This window comes from Equus quagga, chromosome 2, assembly GCF_021613505.1.
Source record: "Equus quagga isolate Etosha38 chromosome 2, UCLA_HA_Equagga_1.0, whole genome shotgun sequence".
NCBI lineage: Eukaryota > Metazoa > Chordata > Mammalia > Perissodactyla > Equidae > Equus > Equus quagga.
Window position 1 is genome coordinate 171,504,933 of NC_060268.1, and position 23,077 is coordinate 171,528,009.

General features: G+C 40.9%; 1 protein-coding gene across 1 annotated transcript in view; it reads right to left on the bottom strand.

Annotated features, from left to right (window-relative positions):
* Window positions 1–22,226, bottom strand: part of CACUL1 (CDK2 associated cullin domain 1) — a 63,079-nt gene extending 40,853 nt beyond the window's left edge. The window contains 2 exon segments of the mRNA XM_046653213.1: window positions 21,492–21,699; window positions 21,701–22,226. Of these exon segments, the coding sequence (XP_046509169.1) occupies window positions 21,492–21,699; window positions 21,701–21,859 (367 nt within the window). The 5' untranslated portion in view covers window positions 21,860–22,226.
* Window positions 22,227–23,077: the final 851 nt, after the last annotated feature.

Below are 23,077 nucleotides of genomic sequence, written 5' to 3' on the forward strand. Positions count from 1 at the left end.
TGGTCAGGAATTTTAAACAGCCATTAATTATGATTTAGAAAGGAATTACTATGAATCTGCCCATCTTTAAAAATAAAAACAAAATGAGCAAATATCACGGGTTTCCCTTCCTGGTTTCTGTAAGCCTTCAGTGGAGCGTTCTCAAACATGCACTGACCCTCAATGACGAGCCAAGATGGCCTATCCGTGAACCACAATAAAGTTCTGGGAAACGACGACTTCCAACAATCAATCTTTACAGACACTGCTGGGGAAACCTACCTAAGGATAACACTATGGGGATTAAAGTTCACATGCGACACTAACAAGAGGTTGCTAGAAACTTACAGAGATTTATGGCACCATCAGTACCTCCTGGAGGTCACTGTAGCTCTAAGGCTCTCACTATCTTACACTATAGATAAGCTCCACAGAAAAAAATGCCCATGACCTGGAGGAAAGCTTCTGTCTTCCTAGGCTGGCTCTTATCCTTCACTATAGGGTCAATAAAGAATTTATAACAGCTGGTCCTAACAACTTTGAACTCCAGGGGTGACAGGTGCTTTACAACAAGGAAATGCTAATGTTAAAAAGAGCTACCTGAAGCACCTAAGATACCCCGGTTCTTAAGAACCATGAAAGGAGCTAACAACCACTAGATCAGAAGTTTTACATTTATTTTACCAGAAAATGGGGAAGAGAGGGTTGACTTCCCCAAGAGTACATGGCTAATTACCAGCAGAAGTACCAAGTGAAGCAAAGCCTTCACCTAGCATCTTTCTACCATATTGCTGATTTCCAAATCCTAGTCATTCAGGTTCGACATGTTTCTCATATCTATGTATCACCTCTATCATTTTTGTTCAATATTTTCTTTAAATCAAATCACTTTTAAAGAAAATACTGAACAATTTATTTAAATAAATTTAAAGGACACGAGGAATGAACTACTGTTTACACAACACGGAATAATCTTAAATGCATTCTGCTAAATGAAAAAATCAGACCAAAGAGGCTATATATTTTAAGATTCTCACTTCTAAGACACTAATAAAGGCAAAACTACAGGAAGGAACAGAGATCAGTGGCTGACAGGGGCTGGGACGTGAGAAGGACCGTCTACAAAGGGAGAGCCTGGGGGAATTTTTAGGACGAACTGTTTTGTATGGAACTGTGGGAGTGGATACACGATGCCATGCGTTGTCAAAACCAACAGAACTATACACCATAAAAGTCAACTTGCTGAATGAAAATAAATTAAAAAACCAACCAGAACATAGTGGTAAAGATAGAAATGCAAACTGAGATTCCCACAAATGACTCTAAGTTACAAAAGAATCACATAACCTGCACTGAAGGGAATGGGGAAGAAAAAGGTTTGACCACATACAAGGCTAAAAACAAAAAGAAGTGTACATGCACGTGCAACACAGACACATACACACAAGGCGGGAGGCAGCCAGATCCCGGAGGGCCTTATGAGCCATCGTAAAGACTTTGGCTTATACTCTGAGTAAGACGGGGGCTTCTGGAGGGTTTGGAGCAGAGAAGTGACATCATCTGAGTTTAGTTTTCTATAGATCATTCTAGCAGCTGTGTTAGGCATAAACTAAGTTAGGAGCTATGAGATGATGGGCAATTAAATGAAGTGGTGGCACTGAGGTCAAGAGGAGGGGTCAGATTTTTTAATATATTTTAAGGTAGAGCCAAGAAGATTTGCTAATAGTTTGGATGCAAGATGTGCGAGCACGGTCAAGCAGGACTCCAAAGTTTTGGGCCTGAGTGCCAAAGTTTGGGGTTGCTGTTTAATAAGACAAGGAGGATGCAGAAGAAGCTCAGCATGCGTGGAAGTTCGTGCTCCGTGAACAGTTTACTCTGTCCAAAAAGGCCACTGTCAACACCTACCACTATTTGCCTCAGCGTTGCGTCTGGCTGCCAGAGTTGCTCTGCCTAAAGGAGGAGCAGGTTGGAAGTTCTGGAGAATTAACCCCCAGGAGCCACCTTCAGGTAACGACTAAAGAGAATTCGCTGTGAACACTGATACCCCAGTATCTCCCTGTTTTTCTCAGGTGAGATAAGGCTAAGGAACATGTGCTACACTGTCTCCCAGAGTGCCCACTGGGATAATGCTCCAGGTGACCACAGTGGTGACCGCTTTACTAGCTTCCTTACCATCTCTGTCTCACATTTCCACTCCCACAGGTGCTTCCCAGAATCACCCCCGTGTGCTTAATTAAAAGTACTTGGGCTTAAAACCAAAAAAAACGAAATAATCAAAAGTAGAAAAGCAGTGTCATTTGCCATTAAACAGAAGGAAATATAGAAATAAATCCAATGTTATTAAATTCTAGATAGGTCCTACCGCCTTTAAAGGTTCTGAGCCTCAAGCTTGCTTTCCTTCCCTGTGAAAAAGGGAGACTGGCAGACGTTGAGAAGTGTTACACATCAGCTCCAAAATACTACCTTTCTGCTTTCAGAAGAATTAAAAAAAAAAAATTTGAAAACAATGGAAAAAGAAATAATCTTCTTGCTATGTGAGTCTAGGTTACCGAATCCCCCTAACAGTGTATCACCTAAACCACATCATACACCGGCTCTACACCAAAAGCTGATTCTTAAAGAAAGTAAGTGACATGCTCAGAAAAAACTCCAAGTATCAGAAAAGCCAAGAATTAACACACCAATCTCATGGGCTCCTGGTGCTCAGTTCAACAAACTACACCCTATGGCTGCAGGTGGGCGCACTCCTACTTCTCAAGCACAGGCTTCACACGCTAGCAAATCACAAAGTCAAAGACAGGAAGGAGGAGAAAGAACCTACGATGTAAAGTCCTGCAGCTCTAAGTACAGAATGCAGTCCCACCACAGAAGCAGGGATTTCTAGTGCCTCTCCAGTGTCTTTCACGGGGTATTTTCTTTTTTAATGCTCTGCTTTTAAACATCTTTGAAAAGAGACTTTAAAACCAAAATGAAAAGGGCATGAGTCACAGCAGAAAATCTTAAAGCCTATTTCCACATCAAAAAAAAGCTTTATCTATTTCCACATACATTTTGCCAAATCAGTTGACCGTATATTATAGCTGTTACAGACTGAATGTTCGTGTCCACCCCAAGATTCATATGTTGAAATTTAACCCCCAGTGTGATGGTGTTATGAGGTGGAGCCTTTGGGAGGTGACTAGTTCATGAGTGGAGTCCTCACGAATGGGATTAGTGCCTCCAGAGAGATCCCTCACCCCTTCTGCCATGTGAGGACCCAGTGAGAAGACGGCCCTGTATGAACTAGGAGGCAGGCTCTCACCAGACTCCAAATCTGCCAGGACCTTAACCTTGAACTTCCCAGCCTCCAGAATTGTGAGACATAAACAAGCCACCCAGTCTGCGGTGTTCTGTTAAAGAAGCCTGAACAGACTCAGCAAAATAGTAGAACACAGACAAGCGTCTGCAGAGCGAGAAGAAGTCTGAAGAATGAGCACTAGTTGGTATATACTCTGAGCCAAAGATCAGGAAGGTTTTTTATACCAATCTGCAGTCAACATTTAAAATGACAATCCAGGAACCTCTAAGATATTTATTTCCTTGCTAAATTCAACCTAATCCCTGATTTAAAAACAAAACAAAAATATATATTAGCTGTTTGTTTTGTTTATTTATAACCTTTGATATACATACCCTCAAAGTAAGTGTGTGTATGTATGTACAGTCTTGAATTTTAAAACTAGATCCTCTTGTTAAAGAAATGTCATCAATCGCTTTCAATCTGCCCACAAAAAAGCTCAGACTGACCAAAAGAAATATACTATATGGAACCTAAACAAAAATGAAATTACCATTAAATTACTAAATTTTATCTAGGTTAGATTTTCCAGCTTGAAAATAACACACTGCTGTTTAAAGAAGGCGTTACAAACTCAAACCCTTATGGGCAGGGTGGACGGGGCTGCACACCCCATGATACAGGAATCTGTTCACCAAGCCCTCCAGGTGATTCCTATGCCTTCTCAAGTTTGAGAATCAGCAGCTCAGGACAGCCAGGGGTCACAGGTGTTCCTCTGTTTTCGATTGCTAACATACGGTTTGTTCTAAACAACTTGAATTGGAGAGTCAAAGGTGTGAATGTAGCAAAGAAAAATTTTTAAAGGGCAGCTAGGAACTGTTTCCATATCAAAGACTCATTAATGTTCCACTCTTTCATATCCCTTCTCCCCACCAAAAAAGCCACCCTCATTTAGAATTGATTCCTTAAGAATACAATGATAGAGGGCCGGTCCCGTGGCCGAGTGGTTGTTTGTGGGCTCTGCTTTGGCAGCCCAGGGTTTCGACAGTTCGGATCCTGGGTGCAGACACGACACTGCTCATCAGGCCGTGGTGAGGCGGCGTCCCACATAGCACAACCAGAGGCACTCACAACTAAAATCTACAACTATGTACTGGGGGGGGTTTTGGGGAGAAGATGAAGGAAAAAAACAAGATTGGCAATAAATGTTAGCTCAGGTGCCAATCTTTAAAAAAACAGTGATAGCAATTATTAAATAAATGGTTAAGCCAAATTTAACAGGCTAAATTATGTCTCAAAATAATGACTTTTTAGATTAACCATAATTAATTACAATTGGATAATCTGACAAAATGGACTAGGAGAAAAGGCCCTGGGTTTTCTATTTAACTCTGGCTAGCGTATGTGATCTAAGAGAAAAATTATGACTTCTTGTTGCCATGGTGTGCCCATCTATCAGTAACAATCCAGGACATCTGTGTGGTCCAAAACACTACCACCTGGTGGAACATTCTGCTCCCTCCAGCACAAGGGGATGACTGAAATCTTTCCAGTAATAGAGAGAAGCTGAAGACCAAGATCAAAGCCTGTGGAAGGTGGGAAGCCTCTAGGAATACAGAAAAGGAACAGAGTGGAAGAGGAGAACCAGAACAAGGTAGTGTAGTCTAATAAATAAATGGGGTTTTAACCTTTATTTTTAAGAAAATTCCAGTTATTCATTTCTCTCAAAAGGAAAGTAACTTGATACTGACAAAGGAGACAGTAATACTTAGCTGTTCCTAAGAGAACGGCCCAGTTAAAAAAAAAATAGTAAAATAAGTTACCAAATATGTTAAATATCCTTTTCCTCAGTAGGGAAAAAAAACACCTGCACCACCTACTCAGGTATATTTTGATTTGTCAACAGAAGAGGGTAGGTAATGTTAAGTCCTAATGAAGGAATTGTTTCTAAAGTAGGCTGGGGCCAGCCCTGGGGCTGAGTGGTTAAGTTCCCACACTCCGCTTCGACAGCCCAGGATTTCACCAGTTCAGATGCCGGACACAGACACGGCACCGCTCATCAGGTCACGTTGAGGTGGTGTCCCATATAGCACAGCCAGAGGCGCTCACAACTAGAATATACAACTATGTACCGGGGGGCTTTGGGGAGAAGAAGAAGAAAAAAAAAAAAGATTGGCAACAACAGATGTTAGCGCAGGTTCCAATCTTTAAACAAAAGATAAAAAATAAAAAAATAAAGTAGGCTAAAACCTTTTAAAGTTGCATGCTTTAGGTGTCTGTTTGGAGAGTTTCTAAGCTTTACTGTTTGTGGTTTGCATAATTCAATTTAAACACTACGGACAATATAAAATGTCTACTGTGAATATAATCTTACATCCATGTAAACATGGTGACATTCATTTAAACAAATAACTAAACACTGATGTCTTATTTTTTTTAAAGACTTGGCACCTGAGCTAACATCTGTTGCCAATGTTTTTTTTTTCTATCTTCTTCTTCTTCTCCCCAAAGCCCCCCGGTACATAGTTGTATATTCTAGTTGTGAGCGCCTCTGGTTGTGTGTGTAGGACGCCACCTCAGCATGGCCTGATGAGCAGTGCCATGTCCACGCCCAGGATCCGAACCAGTGAACCCTGGGCCACCAAGGCGGAACTCATGAACTTACCCACTCGGCCAGGGGGCCAGTCCCTTGTTATTTTATATAGGTTCTCATTAACACATTCTTTCAGAGTTCTGTGCTTCCCACCCCACCCTCTCCCCCACAAAAAGAAAACATTTTGGTACAGATAAGGCTTGTAACATATTAACTATATGAAACTACACAACCTGCTTTGCCTTGCTTCAAATAACATTCTTTCCCCAAAACACTGTAAAACTTGTATAGAAAATACATTTCATTGTTGTTTTACTGCTTAGAAATCCAACGTTTTCTCAGTTTGAGGAAATGTAATAGAATAGTGGAAACTTCCTTCATCACTACTATCTTAAAAAAATGAAAATTAGCTGCAGCAGCCTACCAGCAAGATTGAAATCTATACTCCTTTAGAATAGTTACTGTTCAACGTCATTCTACAATTACAACATCACACTTGAGCCTGTGACACAGTTCCTAAAATGAACATGTTATGATAGTACATATATGAAAAGGTCAAGAGCTAACAAGACATCCATTATGGCTCAACTAATCCAAAAACTCACAACATTCGAATAGAAAGTATCTGCTCAATTGAGATTACACAGGTGTAAACCATGCTAATTGCAGATCTGCCATAGTTTTATAATTCTGTGATTTCCTGCAAGATTTCAAGTTGATCTCTCCATGGCATTAAGACCAGGAAAGTAACTTTGAGGTGGGAGCATAAGGCCATGTGTCCTGAGGTGGAAACACCAATAAGTGAGCTCATCTTGCCCTGCAGGACCCTGACAAGTTCAGGGCACAAGGACAGGATACAGCGAGAGTGGGTTAGAAGTCAGTGGGTAGCGGGTGGAGACTGGATGCTGGCCTATAGACTAAATAGTGAAAAAGAGAAGGGTTATTCTGCACAGAAACTGAAAGATAAAACTTGTGTCTCTGAGACACAGATGTGTGTGCGTGTGTGTGTGTGAGAGAGAGAGAAGCAGAGGGCTGGTGGACAAAATAACAGTCAAAAATGAACATAAGAAATGCTCAAACATCTAACCTGCTTCCTTCTCTTTAATTCTAGAACGTCATCAGGCAGGAGAAATGCAGTTTACTTCCCGCTCCACCTACCCACCCCCACCATTCTGACCAGAGAAAAGTCATCCACGAAACTAATATTTGGCAGTTCTCCAACAAAATAGCCACTCTGCATCCAATTAGCCTGAAGTGAAAGGCAACAGTGAAACCTGGCCAGGCCCCTTGTAAACACAGAACTACCAATCAGCCTTTTTCACTTTTGAATATGAATAGACAGCTAAGGATCACCAAGATATGCAAAGTCTCAGACATGATAGATCAAAACAAAAAGAAACTGAAAAGATAAAAACAAAGATAAGAGGATAGAAGAAAACTTCAAAAAAAAAACCCTATAATTACTATCCCCAGAGATGTAAGATAAAAATTAAAAACACTGTGATGAAAAACAGCAATCCACATGCTCTCAAAATTAGAAATATACCCATTGTTAAAAATCCAATAGAAGAATGAAGAAAATACCAAGGAACTCTCTCAGAACATTAAGAGAAAAAGAAAATAGCAAAACATAGTTAAGACTTAGAAGATCAAAACAGGAAATTCAACATTTGACTACCAATAATTCCAGAGAAAAGAGAGAATAGACAAAATGTAAAGGGAGAAAAATACTGACACAAAAATATAACAAAATATCCCAGAAATTTCCTCCGGGGAAAAAAGGCTACATGCGAAAGAACAAGAATTAAAATGGCACCTGAATTCTCTATTGCAAGCTTACAGTCAATGAAGCAACACTTTAAAAACTTAAGAAAAATTTTCAGTTAAGAATTCTATATTCAATCAAACTGTCAATCAAGTGTTAAAGAAGCATTTTTATATATGCAAGGCGTGAAACTACTATCCACACACATTTTCTCAGGAGGCTACTAGAAGATCTGTTCCACACACACACTCACGACTAAACCAATAAGGGGAAGACACCAAGCCACAATCATTCCAACTATCTGAGAAGTCCCTGAGTGGCAACCATGCAGTGGCCCTAAAGAATAAATAGGAACAAGAAGTCTAACAGCTTCATAAGCAGACAAAAAGAAAATACTAATTAATTGAGCATTTCAAAAACACCAGTGAGGGGTATATGGCAGATCTGATGAAGCCACTGACGTTTTAAAAATAAGTTTAACAAAAGTTATACAAGTATAAACAGGACAACTAATAACAAAGTTCTATGCAAAAGAAATCTGAGACACTCCTGGTCCTTCAGTGAATATTTACATAGTTATAACATAAACATGGCTTATTAATTGAACCAAAAGTTGTGGTATTAAAAGAACTGAAGAGGTAAGGTGTGTAGCGGTAGAAGAGAACTAAACCTCATATTAATAACAGGAAGACAACAGATAATATAAAAGTGATAAATTAAGGAATAACAATATTAACTCATTAAGACGTATGGATAACTACCAGCAGAAACAGCTAGGAGAATTAAAAGTGACTGACTCTGGGTCACAGGTCTCGGCATAAGAAGGGGCAGGGGAGGGAACCACTGATTTTCATTATGTGTCTTCACAGTTTGAATTCTCAAATTATAAACCTGTATTTTAGTAAGAGCAAAGTTTTGTGTTGTTTTGTTTTAAGGCCAAAGAGTTTGGTGAATCTCAAATCCTCAGAAAGGGAAAAACAAACCTAGTGAAATTAAATTTTTGTTGCAGTATTTCCAATATTCTAAGGCACAGGGAATGAGAAAGCTCAGAGTGTACCGCCTACTGAACCTCTTTACCTGAATGTTCCAGAGACACCTTAAAAAAGAGACAGACGCACACATGTGCAGACATAGAGGCACCTACCTATGCTCCTCCCATATCCATATTCTTCCTCCTTCACTCCCAAATTTTGTACCTAGTCCCCAAATATTTCCAAAATCTGAAGCAATCTCTCCTCCGATGCTTTATTTGTTCAGGCCATCATCTCTTGTCTAGACTACAGTAGTTACAACCCCCCCAAGTAGTCTCTAAGCCTCCATTCTCTCTCTTCTAACCTGAACACACTAAGACAAATTTTACTAAGTTGAGCCCCTTAATATCCCTCAGTGGCTCCTACTCCTACAGAAGAAAATCCTACATCTAATACGCATGCACCTCATATCTAGACCTTTCTTTCTATCTAGGTTTAATTTGTGCCACTTCCTCCTCACACCCTATGTTCCAACAGTAATTTCAACTCTGGATCTTCAGCTCAAGTTGCCCCCTCTGCAAAGGAGGTCTCTTCCAGCCCAACCCTGCCTCCTCAATCCTCCTGACAAAGTTATATTCATTTTCACAAAGATTATTTTTTTCCTCTATGCTACCACGTACATAGATAACTCTACTACAGCATTTTACAATAATGTATAATAATGATCTGTCCACCATCTCCCACACTAAACTCTGTCTCATTCACCACCAGAGGCTAAAATATTATCTTGGTAAACAGAAGACACTAAATAAATAATTGTTGAATAAAATGCCATTCCCGGTCTAGTCAGCACACCTGCAACTACAAATTACAGATCTATAACTCTATAGAGGCTAACAGCCAAATGACAACAAAAGTAGGAAGAAGAATGGAAGGGCAGTTTGCGCTGCCAACACATTACAAAAGGATATCAACAATAACTGTTTTATATACTATTTAACAGTTTACAGAGTGATTACATATGGTCTATCCCTTACAGAATTACAGTTTAAAGAGGAAGTAAACAGCATTCACTTTCTTTAGGAATTTGGAACTGGAATAAATATTACAATGGTTTTCTCTTACAGTTTCATCAATGTCACTTGGTGCAATACATGTCAAAAGACAGCAAGACAATGTCCCCAATGAGATCTTAGAATTTGGACAATCAATCAATATCATAGTGATGCTTGCTATAGCACAACTCCACTAAGCTAGAAGGCAAGAAGACACCAAATACCACCACAGATGCTACAAAAAGTGCATATTTTAAGACCTGAATACATTACCTGATCCACTTGTAAAACAACCAACCAATCTGGAAACTGGCAGATAGGATCTGATCAAGTAAAGGGCAACTTTATTTATGATTTACTAAAATCAGTTAACATTTTCACTCAATTCAAAAGTCAATTTTAACACACTTTTGAATAATTTAAAAAATAATTTCACTGAGTTCAATTTAAAACACTAGAAGCCTTTGTTCATCTGGAGGAGAGAACCGTTTGGTGCACTGGGTTAATAATTCTCCTAAGATCACGGCACAGTATCATCAGTCAATAGAAGATCCCTCCCTCCCTCCGCCCACCCATTCACTGCCTTTTATCCTCACACCACAGTCCCACCTGCCCCCATCCCAACACACGCAGACAGGGAACCATTCTACTGTGTAATAAATCTGGAATATGAGCAGATGTGACACATGCTACACCTGAGCAGAACCTTTAAAAGCCATTTTGTGTTTCTGTCCACTCTCTTCTCTGTGCCTCTGCCAAGAGTGACAGGACCTAGAAAAGAGCTTGTGTCTCATTCTCTGTCTTCAGAATGAGACAACATTTTAAGAGCCACATCCAACTGTCAGCCGCTAACATAACACGAGCAAGAAATAAACCTGGTTGTTCCTGAAGTTCCTGAGACTTGGGGGCTACTATGATAGAAAGCTGACTAATGTAGAATGGAAAGTTGAACTAAATAATTACACTTCCCAAATTAGATTCCACCAATGAGATAGATTTGACTGAGATCTGGAAGGCCAAGGTGAGGCAAAGGACATATTGCTGCTGGTGGTTGTGGCAGTAAGGTTAGAGACGCGAGAGTTTGTGGCAGCCAAACTCCAAGTTCCAGTGTGTGGTCACCAACTTCAGGGATGAGGGAGGCAGTTGTGACGACGTAAGAACGGCGGCAGCAGCAGCCTCACTGACTCCCACTACCTCTAACCTTTCCAACAATTTTAAAAAGACCTAACTTTCAGTATTAAATCTCTTCTCACTTTGGATACCTAGAGCGGTTTCTTGCACTGAACTGTGACTGATAAAAGTCTTTGGTATCAGAGTAGTTACAGGACACAGACCCTCAAAAGCTAGGAAGCTGGCTTTGGTTTTACGATCTAGTTGGATTTAAAGGCAATGATGACATTACCACCATTAGATAGCATAATACTAATAATATATGCCATGTAGCAGCACAAAGTTACTTATTATTACTTGTAGACACCTGGAATAAAGTTGTTCTTGAAGAAAACAACATGGCAGGCTGCTTTGGAAGTTAATGAGAAATAGAAAGACTGTGGAGTGGGTTGTCTGATTCTGATGACAGGTAAAAGTTTTAAGAAAATGATTAGCTCAATGAAGACACAGCCAAAGAGCATCTATGACTTCCATAAAAGAATCTCTTAATTCTTCCAGGCACAGGGTTAATATAGCCAAAAATCAGAAACAGAATGATCCTGCAAATTACAGAATTACCATATAAAAATAATTCAAACCCTAGAGAGATCTCTTAAGTAAAAGTTAGGACACTAACTGTGAAAGAGGAGGACCCAGAAACCAGAAATGGGGCCAGTTTAGTGGAGTCTGATCAACCCGAGGACTCTGACCTTGCACAACACACTGAGCCTTCCCTGCCTAAGAGGCACCCCTCCTCTCCAACTAACCTTTACATGACTAATCTTCACATGACTGAAGACCCTGCCGTGATATTACCTGAAACCTTGCAAGGGAATGCAGATTCTCCTTATGCCTCACCTCCAGACAGCCCTCACTGCTTCTAATCCTCCAACTAAATCAGATTTCCCAAGGGAACAAGTACCAACGCTAAATGAACAGAAGCCAGCTTACATTCCAAAAGATCTACAGACTTTGGGAAGACTTTAAGACTTCCAAAGACTTGAACATCTTATATGGACAGACACCTAAAGAATACATGTGGGATCAGATTCCGGGGATACTGAGTAAGAAAGAAACATAACTTTAGATAAGACTTAAGTTATCAAAAGGAACATACTTACTAAAGATTCTTTATTCACTGCACTTCCTCAAGAAGCTAAATATGGGTATAAGAGTTTGCTCAGTTAACTGACTAAAACCTGGACTCAATGACAGCCTACATTAAAAACAGCTGTAACTCCTGCTGATAAGAGCAGGATTAACAGTAGATTAGACACCAAAGAAGATATAGCAATAGAAACTATCTGACCTGAAGGGAGGTAAGGGAGTCAGAAACGATAATGAACAGAGCCTCAGTGATTTAGGGTACAATAACAAATGGTCTAATGTGTACCCAGAGGAGAAGTAATTCTGAAAAAACATACAGAAGATTGATAATGTCCCAAGTTTGACAAGTTCTAAAACCCCACAATCCAAAAAGATCAACGAACACTAAAAATAAACATAAAGAAAACCCTACCCCAAGGATCACCACAATCAAACTGCTGAAAACTAAAAGTGAAAAGCTTAATAGCAGCCAGAAAAAAGGAAACATTACATAGAGAGGAACAAAGATAAGAATATCAATACTTCATGTAAGAAACAATGCAGGCCAAAGATAATGGAAAGATATCTTTAAAGTTTTGAAAGGAAAAACAGAAAACAAAAAAAATTTGTCAATCTAGAATTCTGTATCCAGCAAAAACATCCTTAGAAGATGAAGGTAAAACACTTTTGCAGACAAACAAAAGCTGAATAAATGAAGGCCAAAATAAACCGCACTCTAAGAAATGTTAAAAGAAGTTCTTATGGTAGGAGAAAAATAAGAGGTGGAAACATGGATCCAAACAAAGGAATGAAGAGTGAGACAAATACTACCTGGGAAATAAAAAAGACTTATTTTCCACTTTTTGATTATTTAAGACAAATTTCATATATGATTCCATTCATCTGAAACATCCATAATAAGACGACCCACAGAGAAAGAAAACAGACTGGTGGATTCCAGAGGCTGGGGGGAGGAAGGAACGGGGAGTAACTGCTTAATAGGTACCAGCTATTATTTTGGGGTGATAAAAAATGTTTTGGCGAGCCAGCCCTGATGGTGTAGTGGTTAAAGTTGGGCACACTTCACTTCAGCAGCCCGGGTTTGGTTCCCAGGCACAGAACTGTAACACTCATCTGTCAACAGCCGTGCTGTGGCAACATCTCACACAGAAGAACCAGAATGACCTACAACTATCATATGGACAACCATACACTGGGGCTTTGGGGAAAAGGAGAAGAAAAAAGAGGAAGATTGGCAACAGATGTTAGTTCAAGGTGAATTTAAAAAAAAAAAAAATGTTTTGGAACTAGACAGAGGGGTGGTTGCCCAATGTATTAAATGCCACTGAATGATTCACTTTAAAATGGTGAATTTTATGTTACATGAATTTCATCTCAAATTTTTTTTAAAGGATAAATGACTGTCTTAAGCAAAATTAATAACTATTTGTGGGGGTTATGACATGTTGAAGTAAAATTATGATAATGTATGGCAACAATAGCATAAAGGAGAGGAGGGAAGAAATGGAAGTAAACTGATGGTTACACTATACATGAAGCAGTTTACTATTTGAAGATAGACTGTGATAGGTTAAATTTTCACATTGTAAATCCTAGAGTAAGCACTAAAAAAAAAAATGAAAAAAAAAAAAAGACTGCTAATAAGCCAAACTGGAGACAAAACTGAATCATAACAAATAACCAAAAAGAAGATGGGGAAAAAAGGAAATTAAAAAAAAGAACAGAGAGGACAAAGAGAAAACAAACAGGAAAATGATAGATTTAAACCCTACCATATTACTAATGACATTAAACATAAATGGTCTAAATACTCTAATTAAAAGGCAGAAGTTATCAGACTAGATTAAAAAAAGCAAGATGCAACTATATGCTGCATACAAGAAATGCACTTAAATACAGAGGTTAAAAATAAAATGACAGGAAAAGATATATTGTGTAAACAATAACCCTGAAAAAACTGCAATGGCTATCAGAAAAAGCAGTCTTCAGAGTAAAGAATATTACCAAGGATAAAGATAGACATTCCATAATGATAAAACAGCCAATTCATCAAGAAGATATAACAATCCTAAATATGATACACCAGAGAATTTAGACCCATACATATATGGTCAGCTATTTTTCAACAAAGTTACCAAAGTAACTCAGTGAGGAAAGGATAATCTTTTCAACAATTGGTGCTAAAACAACTGGACACCCATGTGGAAAAAAATGAACTTCAATCCTTAACTACACACAGATATCAACTCATAACTTAGATAATAGATGTATACATAAAAGCTAAAACCATAAAATTTCTAGAAGAAAATAGAAGGAAAAAAATCTTTTTGATTTTGGGGTAAGCAATATTTCTTAGGATACAAAAAGCACAAGCCATAGAAGAAAAATTGACAAATCAAACCTAGTCAAAATTTAAAACTTCTGCAACTCATAAGACACTGTTAAGAATAAAAAGCCACAGAGAAAACATTCACAATACATATCTGAAAAAATATGCATACAAAATTGATGACAAATTCTTAAACACAGTGAGACAAACAATCCAAGGAAAACCCTGAAGAGATTCTCACAAACAAAATTATATGAAAGGCCAATAAGCACATGAAAAAGTCAACAGCACATGTAAAAAGGATATGCAAAATAAAACCAAAATGAGATATCACTATTCACCCTACAAAGCCTAAAATTTAAAAGACTGACAATACTAAGAAGGTGAAGTCTGGCCAGTACAAGTATCAATAAGTATGCAGAGCAACTGGAACTCTCACACCTTGCTGATGGGAATGTACAATGCTACCATCACTTTGGAAAACCGCTTAGCAGGTTCTCATAAAGGTAAACATACAACTAATATATAACCAAGCAATTAAACTTGTAGATATTTATATGAAAACCTATGTCCACACAAAACCTTCCACATGATTGTTTATAGTAGTTTTATTCATAACTCAAAGTGGAGACAATCCAAATGATCACCAACAGAAGAACAGGTAAACAATTTGTAGTATATCCCAAAAAAGAATAGTACTCAGCCATAAAAATAACTGATACATACAAGAATATGCATAAATCTCAAAAACAGGGTGAAGGAAAAAAGCCAAGCAGGAAATTATACAGATTGTATGATGCCATTTATAGGAAAACCTAGCAACAAAAAGCAGATCGGTGGATGCCTGGGGCTAGGGGCAGGGATACTGACTGCAAAGAAGCATAAGAAGTATTTTAGTGATGGAAATTTCTATCTGTTGATTGTTGTAGTGATTACCATCAGAGAGACAGTCCTCCACCGGCCTCTTGCACTCCTACATGTCATGCTGAGTGAGCAAAGACTGCAAGGCCCAGACCAATTACTCTTGAACCTGGGCCATTCTACAGTTGACAACCTTGAAAGGTGAGGTATTATCTTCCTCTGGACAAAAGAGCAGGCTTGCTTACTGCTTTCTATAAAAGCAGTGAATTCCTCAAGTTCAATATTCTTCAGCTGCAACACAAACCCATTGAGGGAGCATCCATCTTGGCCATATGGTGTCACCTCTGGGGGACTTGAGGGGAAAGGAAACCTATGCAAATATGCCGATTCTCATGCTATTTGCTGTGTCATGAATAACATATTTCTTCCTCTGACCCAGGAGTCTCCTGGCTTCTGCCAGCATGCAGTAATAACAACAATGGGCTAGCTTTTAGCTTGCTTTTATCTGGATTTCCCAGATAAAACAGTTACATGGGTCAAAACCCATCAAACTACATAGCTAAAACGGGTACACTTCATTGACTATAAACAGAGGAGGAGGGAAAACAGAAAAAGTGTAGGAGAAAGAAGGAAATGGACAAGGAGGAAAAAGAGCAGGAAGGGAACTGAGTGAGGAAGAGGAGGAAGGAGAGAGGAGGTCAGGATGCCAAAAATTCCTTAGTATGCAGACGAATGAATCCAGACTTATGAAGACACGCATGTTAGAGTATTTTTATCATATCCAGCCCACTCACATACACACTCTTAAACTGTCCTCTGAGAAGACCCTTCACCAAGGAATTGATAAATATATTGGTGAAGGATACAACATCCTTATAAAATGCTGAGGTGGCTATCCTTCGTAGTTCTGGGTTAAAGACAGGCAACACTGACCATTAAAAGCAGCTGCTTGATTTCAGTGGGATAATGGGATTCCCAAAGTGATAAAGGGTAAGTAGAAATACTAACTCCTCAGACATAAAGTGGGGATGGTTATTATAATAGGCAGCAGGGCCAAACGGCTATCAGAATGGCTTGGATCTCTGGTGGTGGCTAACCATGGTGTCTTTAGGAAAAAAAGATGGGCGGTATACTCAGGTATTACTTGATCTGTATAATGGGAAGAAAAAAGAAAAAAAACAAAAACAAAAAACTCTAAGTATATCAGAGGCCTGACTTAAGTAGCCACAATGGAGAGTTACGGCACCTCACCTAATACCCAGACTGAGCCTGTTCACAGACACAGAGTTCCTGGAATAAAGGAGAAAATGGGTTCACTGAGGAAGGATCCTACAAAATCGCATCAAGAGCATACTTAAAGTCTTCCTCCTAGCCTTTTCCAATAGAACATGCAGCTATTCATCAAGGAGACAGTGCATTTGGGAAACAGAATCACTCAGGCTATTTAGGGGTTACTCAACGCTGGCTCTAAGCCAATACAAACCCTGACAGAACGTCACTGTAGTAAACTAGTCAGATCAGGAGCTGTAGATGTCACACTGATAAATGGTGTTTTGGCCTCAATCTGTCTCATAGCAGGCTCAGTGGATCCACAGACCCACCCTGTAACTTCCCTAGTTTCTGAATGCAGTTAAAGGCTCCCTAAACTATGGAGTAAGGGCTATCAGTGTAGGAAGGGTCAAGTAAAATCCCCTAGATGTGCCCTTTCCTACCAAAACAACAGCGCATCCCGGTGGGAACTGCAGAGGATGGTACCAACTTCAAAGACTTAAAGATACAGGGACTGGGATTGTTATGACATTCCGATCTCAGTAGCTTATTTGGCCAGAGTGGAGGAGTTGGGTCTTGGAAAATAACTGTAGAGTATATAGTAAATCACATCAAGTGGCAACTACAATTGTAGTTGCTGTTCCAGATATGGTCTCCTTCTGGGACAAATTAACAGTCCCTGGAATCTGGTACGCACCCAGTAAGGTAACAAAAGCTTTTTTTTTTTTCAATCTGTTCCAAAAACAGACCATCAGAAGCTGTTTTCACCTTACAGATCAGAAGTACACCCTCACCGTCACAGCTCAGGGCTTCATCACTACAGCTGTCTTTCACTATCTGGTCCACAGAGACCAGGCATCTCAACACCTCACAGGTCCGCTACACTGTTAGTCCTACCAGCGAATCCTACAGCCCCATACCCCACCCACACCTGGTACCATCCAGCTTTCTACTTTTTGCCAACCTAACACATGGAAAAAGAAGACACTGCATTACTCTCTTAATTTGCATGTCTCTGATTATTTAATAATTTCAAACATCTCCTTCTATGCTTAAGATTTTCTATTCTGTAAACTACTTATTAATACCCTCTGCCTATTTTTCCACAGGAGCTGCTGCCTTCTTTTTATTGATATGTAGTTCCTTCTCTACTCTAGATATTAATCCCTGGTCAATTTTAGGCACTGCAAATATCTTCTCTCATTCTTTCATGTCTTTCACTGAATGAAAATCTTTAATTTTTATAGAATCAGTGTCATTATTTTTTCACCTTTGTAAGTTTTTGAAACTTTAAGAAGGCCTTCCCTGTCCCTAGGGAAAAAGCTTCAACATAGTCTTCCATTACTTTTCTAATTTTTCCTTTCACATTTAGCTCTTTAATTTATCCACTGTCCATCCTGTCTGTGTTAGGTTTGTTTTTTCTCCATGTAGTGAGGCACTCTTCATAAACACATGCCTCCTTTCTCCATTGACTTATGATGCCACCTGTGTCTTAAGTTCCTTAACATATACATGTAAGTCTCTGCTCTGTAATCTGTTCCCCCAGTCTGTATTTCTATACTTGCACTTACCCTAGTTTTTATTACTACAGCCCTGAAACAGTATCTTAACTTCTGATAACGCAAGCCACCGCCAAAACAAATCTTTGATTTAGCTATTCAGAAACTATCCCGCCTACCATACAAATTTTAGATTTAGGTTACTGAGTTTGTCAGACAAAGCAAGTGGAATTTTATTGGCAGTTTAATCGAATTTATAGATTAAAATGGAGAAAGCTTTGGGGCCGGCCCGGTGGCGCAGTGGTTAAGTTCGCACGTTCCGCTTCTCGGCGGCCCGGGGTTCGCTGGTTCGGATCCCGGGTGCGGACATGGCACTGCTTGGCAGCCATGCTGTGGTAGGCGTCCCACGTATAAACTAGAGGAAGATGGGCACGGATGTTAGCTCAGAGCCAGGCCTCCTCAGCAAAAAGAGGAGGACTGCCAGTAGTTAGCTGAGGGCTAATCTTCCTCCAAAAAAAAAAAAAAAAATGGAGAAAGCTTTTTTTTGTGGTTGAGGAAGATTGTTCCTGAGCTAACATCTGTGCCACTCTTCCTCTATTTTCTATGTGGGATGCCACCACAGCATGGCTTGATGAGCAGTGTGTAGGTCTGCACCCAGGATCCAAACCTGCAAACCCCAGGCTGCCAAAGTGGAGCGTGCAAACTTAACGACTCAGCCACCAGGCCAACCCCAAAACTGACATTTTTTTTTTTTTTAAGGAAGATTAGCCCTGAGCTGACATCTGCCACCAATTCTCCCCTTTTTGCTGAGGAAGACTGGCCCTGAGCTAACAACCATGCCCATCTTCCTCTACATTATATGTGGGACACCTGCCACAGCACAGCTTGACAAGCGGGGCACAGGTCTGCACCCGGGATCTGAACCAGTGAACCCCGGACCACTGAAGCACAATGTGCAAACTTAACAACTGTGCCACGGGGCTGGCCCCCAAAACTGACATCCTTATAATCAGTAATCTTATGCCTAAAGCATGGAAAGTTTCCCCATTTATTTAGACCCTCTTCTAACTCCTTACTAAAGTTTTCCCCTTAAAGGTCTTGTGTAGTCTTGTGTTAATTCCCAGAGGCTTTATAGTTTTGTTGCTATTATCGTATACAGTATTTGCTTTTGATTACCTTTACTACTTGGTTACTGCTAGTGTAGTAAAAGCTATTAGTTTCTCTAGGTTGATCTTAACTCCAGTAACCTTGCTAATCTCTGACTAGTTCTAATAGCTTCACTCTAGATTCTAACAGTTCTTCTGGGTAAGTGATGTTATCTGCAAATAATGAGTTTTATTGTTTCCCTTCCTATTCTTATACTTCTTATTTTTTCCCTCTGTAGTGTTAGCCAGGACTTTTCTTACCATGTTAAACAGTAACAATGATAGAGGGCATCTTTACCTTGTTACCGATCTTAAAGTGAATGTATCTAAAATTTCTCCATTAAGTATTACTATTTGCTATAGGTTTTTGGTAATGACCTTTATCTAGTTTATCTTGTACTCCAAGCTTGCAAAGAGTTTTTATAATATGTAGTAGCTGGATCTTATTCACTGATTTTATGGTATCGAGAAAATCATGATTTTTCTCCTTTACTCTATTAATGATAAATTACATTAATAGATAAACAGATGTTGAACCATACTTACATTCCTAAAACAAACTCTCTGGATCATGAGTCTTTTAACACATTGTTGGATTTGATGAGCTAGTATTTTGTGTAGGATTTTCATATCTATGTTAATAACTGAGACAGATTATAATTTTCCCATATTGTCCTAATCTAGTTTTAGAATAAAGATTTAACCAACCTCATAAAATGAGCTTAGCGTCTCTTTTCCCCCCTCCCCCGTATTCCCCAGAACAACATGTAAAAAGGAATTAAGTGTTATTTAAAAGTTTGATGCAACTCATTAGATTATCTCAGTCCAGTTTTTGAAAGGGGAGGTCTTTAACTACCCCTTCAGTTTATCAAATATCTATTAGTCAGTTCAAGCTATCTATTTCTTCTGATACCAACTATCAGTTTGTAGTTTTCTAAGAATTTATACAGTTCATCTAGGCTTTCAAATTTACTAACCTATAGCAATTCATAAAATTCTTTTTTAAAATCTCATGTTTGTAGTTATTTCCCATTTTTCACGTATTTTATTTGCATCTTTCTTTCTTGATCAATCTTATCAGAGGTCTGTCTAGCTTATTAATCTTCAAAGAACAATCTTTTGTTTTGGCAAATCTTCCTTTTGTTCCTAATTTCACTGATTTCTGCTTTTAAATTTATGATCTTTTTTGAACTCTTCAAAAGAGTTTTGTTTAAACACTAAAGCAAGCTTCCTTCAGCATTAGACAAGTCACCCTGCCACTCTGTCCAAGGTCTGGTTTCACCACATAAACTTCAACATACAAACTATACGATATAACCATTATTCTCACGTATGAATACTATGGAAAAAAATCACATACAAATCTTACCAACCATACCTACATATGAATGTCTTTGACTAAAGCACTATCTCAAAGGCAAACAAATAAGGTTATGTGCTTGTTCCCATAAAAAACAAAAAGTGTAAGGCTGTGACTACACATGTGAATCAAGGCAGATATTTCCTCTGCACAGCTAACTGGACAATTACTGGTACAGCTTGATAAAATTAGTAACCAGAAATGAAATCTCCAGTTGGTTCAGCAGATGCCACTCAAAACTTACAGTTATTAATAGGAGAGAAAAATCTGGCTGTAATGGTCAACTGTCACCACCACCACTCCCCAAAAAAACCGCTCAGAGCAAAAGCACTTTTTTCCCTAGCTATGGAAGCATACATCCTGGTCAGGGACAGTTTCCGATTACAAAACAGACTATGGTCTTAAATCTTTCTGCCTGCAATCGAGCGTTAAGGCAGATCACTAACAGAAAGTTCAATATTCAACAGAATCTGGGATGTGGACACATGCTGAATGGCTTATTCTTACAAGTGCGGGCTTTGAAAAGTAATTTTATACATTAATAGCTTTAAAACGGTGTCGCAGCTCCCACTGCATTGGTGTTACTCAAGAAGCAACTCACACATGCCCCTACCTATCAGGATGCAGAAGATGTACACCGGAGAAGAGAAAGAACGAGGGGTAGATGTAGGTTAACTTTCTAACTCCTGACTTGTTTAACGCGGACTGGCTAAAAGCACAAGAGCACAAGTTGCCAGGTTTCTTTTCTCTCTGGCTGTAAAAGGAAGACTGAAGGCCTCTCCCTGACGAAACTTAGGGACCCTTAATCTCCCCTCACGTTTGACAGTGAAACTTTAAGGGGGAACGGAGAAGAAAAGAGCTTCCTACAGTTGAGAGCGAGCCGGTTGCGATAAGGATCGCGTTTGCAGAACTTGGGGCTGCGCGCGTCCCGGGCTGCTTCTCCCGGCCAGGTAATACAAGAAGCCAGGGCCGCCCCGGCGCTGGCCGCAGACACCGAACGAGGCGGGAGAGGCGGGGAGGGGAGGAGAGACCCGGGCCTGGAACAAAGGAAGCGGGCTGGCCGAGAGGGGTGGACTCGGCGTCCGGGTGGGGAGAAGGAAAGCCGGGACTGCCGGGGAAAGGCTGGACTCACAGAACTTGGAGGTGGACGTGTTGATGTTGATGGTGGCGCTGGGGGCGGGGGCGGGGGCCGCCTTGGCCACGGCGGCGGCCGCGTCGCAGCTCTTCAACATCATGATCACCCCATTGGCCTCCGGCGGCGGCGGCGGCCCCATCGGGAGCCCCTCCTTGGGGCCTTTCCTGTCCACAGAGACGGCGGGCACCGCCAGCAGCTGGCCCCCCCGGAGGCTCTCGGGCAGGGGCTGGGATCGACGAGGGGGGTAGCGGGGGGGGCGGGGGCTGCCGGAAGCCGTCCACGGCGGCCTCCCAGTTGTTGTGGTTCTGGTCGTCCATCATCGCCTCGTAGCTGCCCCCCTCCTCCTCTTCCATGCTCTCCTCCATCCTGCAGGCCCCCAGCACCCGCCCGCCTCACAGGCACCTGCCGCCCGTCTCAACCCCGGGCAGGGGGGCACCGCAGCCTCCTCGAGCTCACATCGCCGGGGGCCGGATCGGGCGCGGCAGGGAGAGAGCGGCAGGCCGGGTCTCTCACTCTCCACTGGGCCGACTCTCAGAGACACGGCTGACGGCGGTGGGCGCTCCCGGGCTGGAGTCTGGGAGAGGCAGCCGTAAAGCGGCAGCACCCCTCACGACATTTTACAGCAGCTTCCAACAGGCAGTTGGAAAGGGCAGCACGGGGAGCGGCCAGGAGGGCACGTGGTGCGAGGAACCAGCCGCGAGAAAGCAAAGCGAGAAGGGGCGGGAGCTGCGAGGCGCCCCCACGCAATTGGGCAGGTTAGCCCAGCCTCGGCGGGCCCCGCACTGACAGGGGAGGGGCGACGGGTCCGGGTGAGCATTCTTCGGCCCCGCCCCCTGGCCCGGCCTCACGTGATAAGAGAATTATCTGCGCACGCGCGTTCTCAGTCTGGTTACCAGGACGACGGGGAGCCGGGAGGTCTGAAGATGCGCCCACAGCTGGGCTGTCGGTCGCTGTGGCTCAAACCACGCGTTTCGATGGTGTTTTTCTTGCGCTCGCCGGGTTTATCCGCCTTTCGCACCGCAGAGAGCCTCGCATCCCTGGCCTCTGCTTGAGGACGGAGCTTGGGGGCCACGAGAGGCCCCGGCTCGCACGTTATAAGTGGGTGGGACCGCTCTGGGCAGCCCTTGAAAGTTCCGTGACTCCTCCGTACTCTGAGGCCAGAGATGTTAAACTTACACGTGCCAAGCTTCGTGCAGTATTTCACAAATTGATTACAAATTGGAGATGATGTGCGAGAGTCTTGAGAGGCAAAGAAGAAAGATTATGTAACTAATTTCTTTCATTCCTCTTCATTCTCAAATTGTAGCAATAGTAGTATATTATATGAGAATATACATTATAATTGTTTATTGTGGAGCTCATTCTAGCTACTAGTAATAAAGCTTTCTAGAAAAACCCTTCATTACATTTAAGCTAGCAGATAATGAAGTGTGAAGAATCTCTTCAGATACTGAGATGTCTCTGATGTACTTCAGTGTCCACGTTTGTTTCAGCTTCTCTACATATATTTTCCCAAAATATTCTGCGCTATACTTAATGAAACATTTTTATCAGTCACTTAGAGTGATTTCATTTGAGACAAT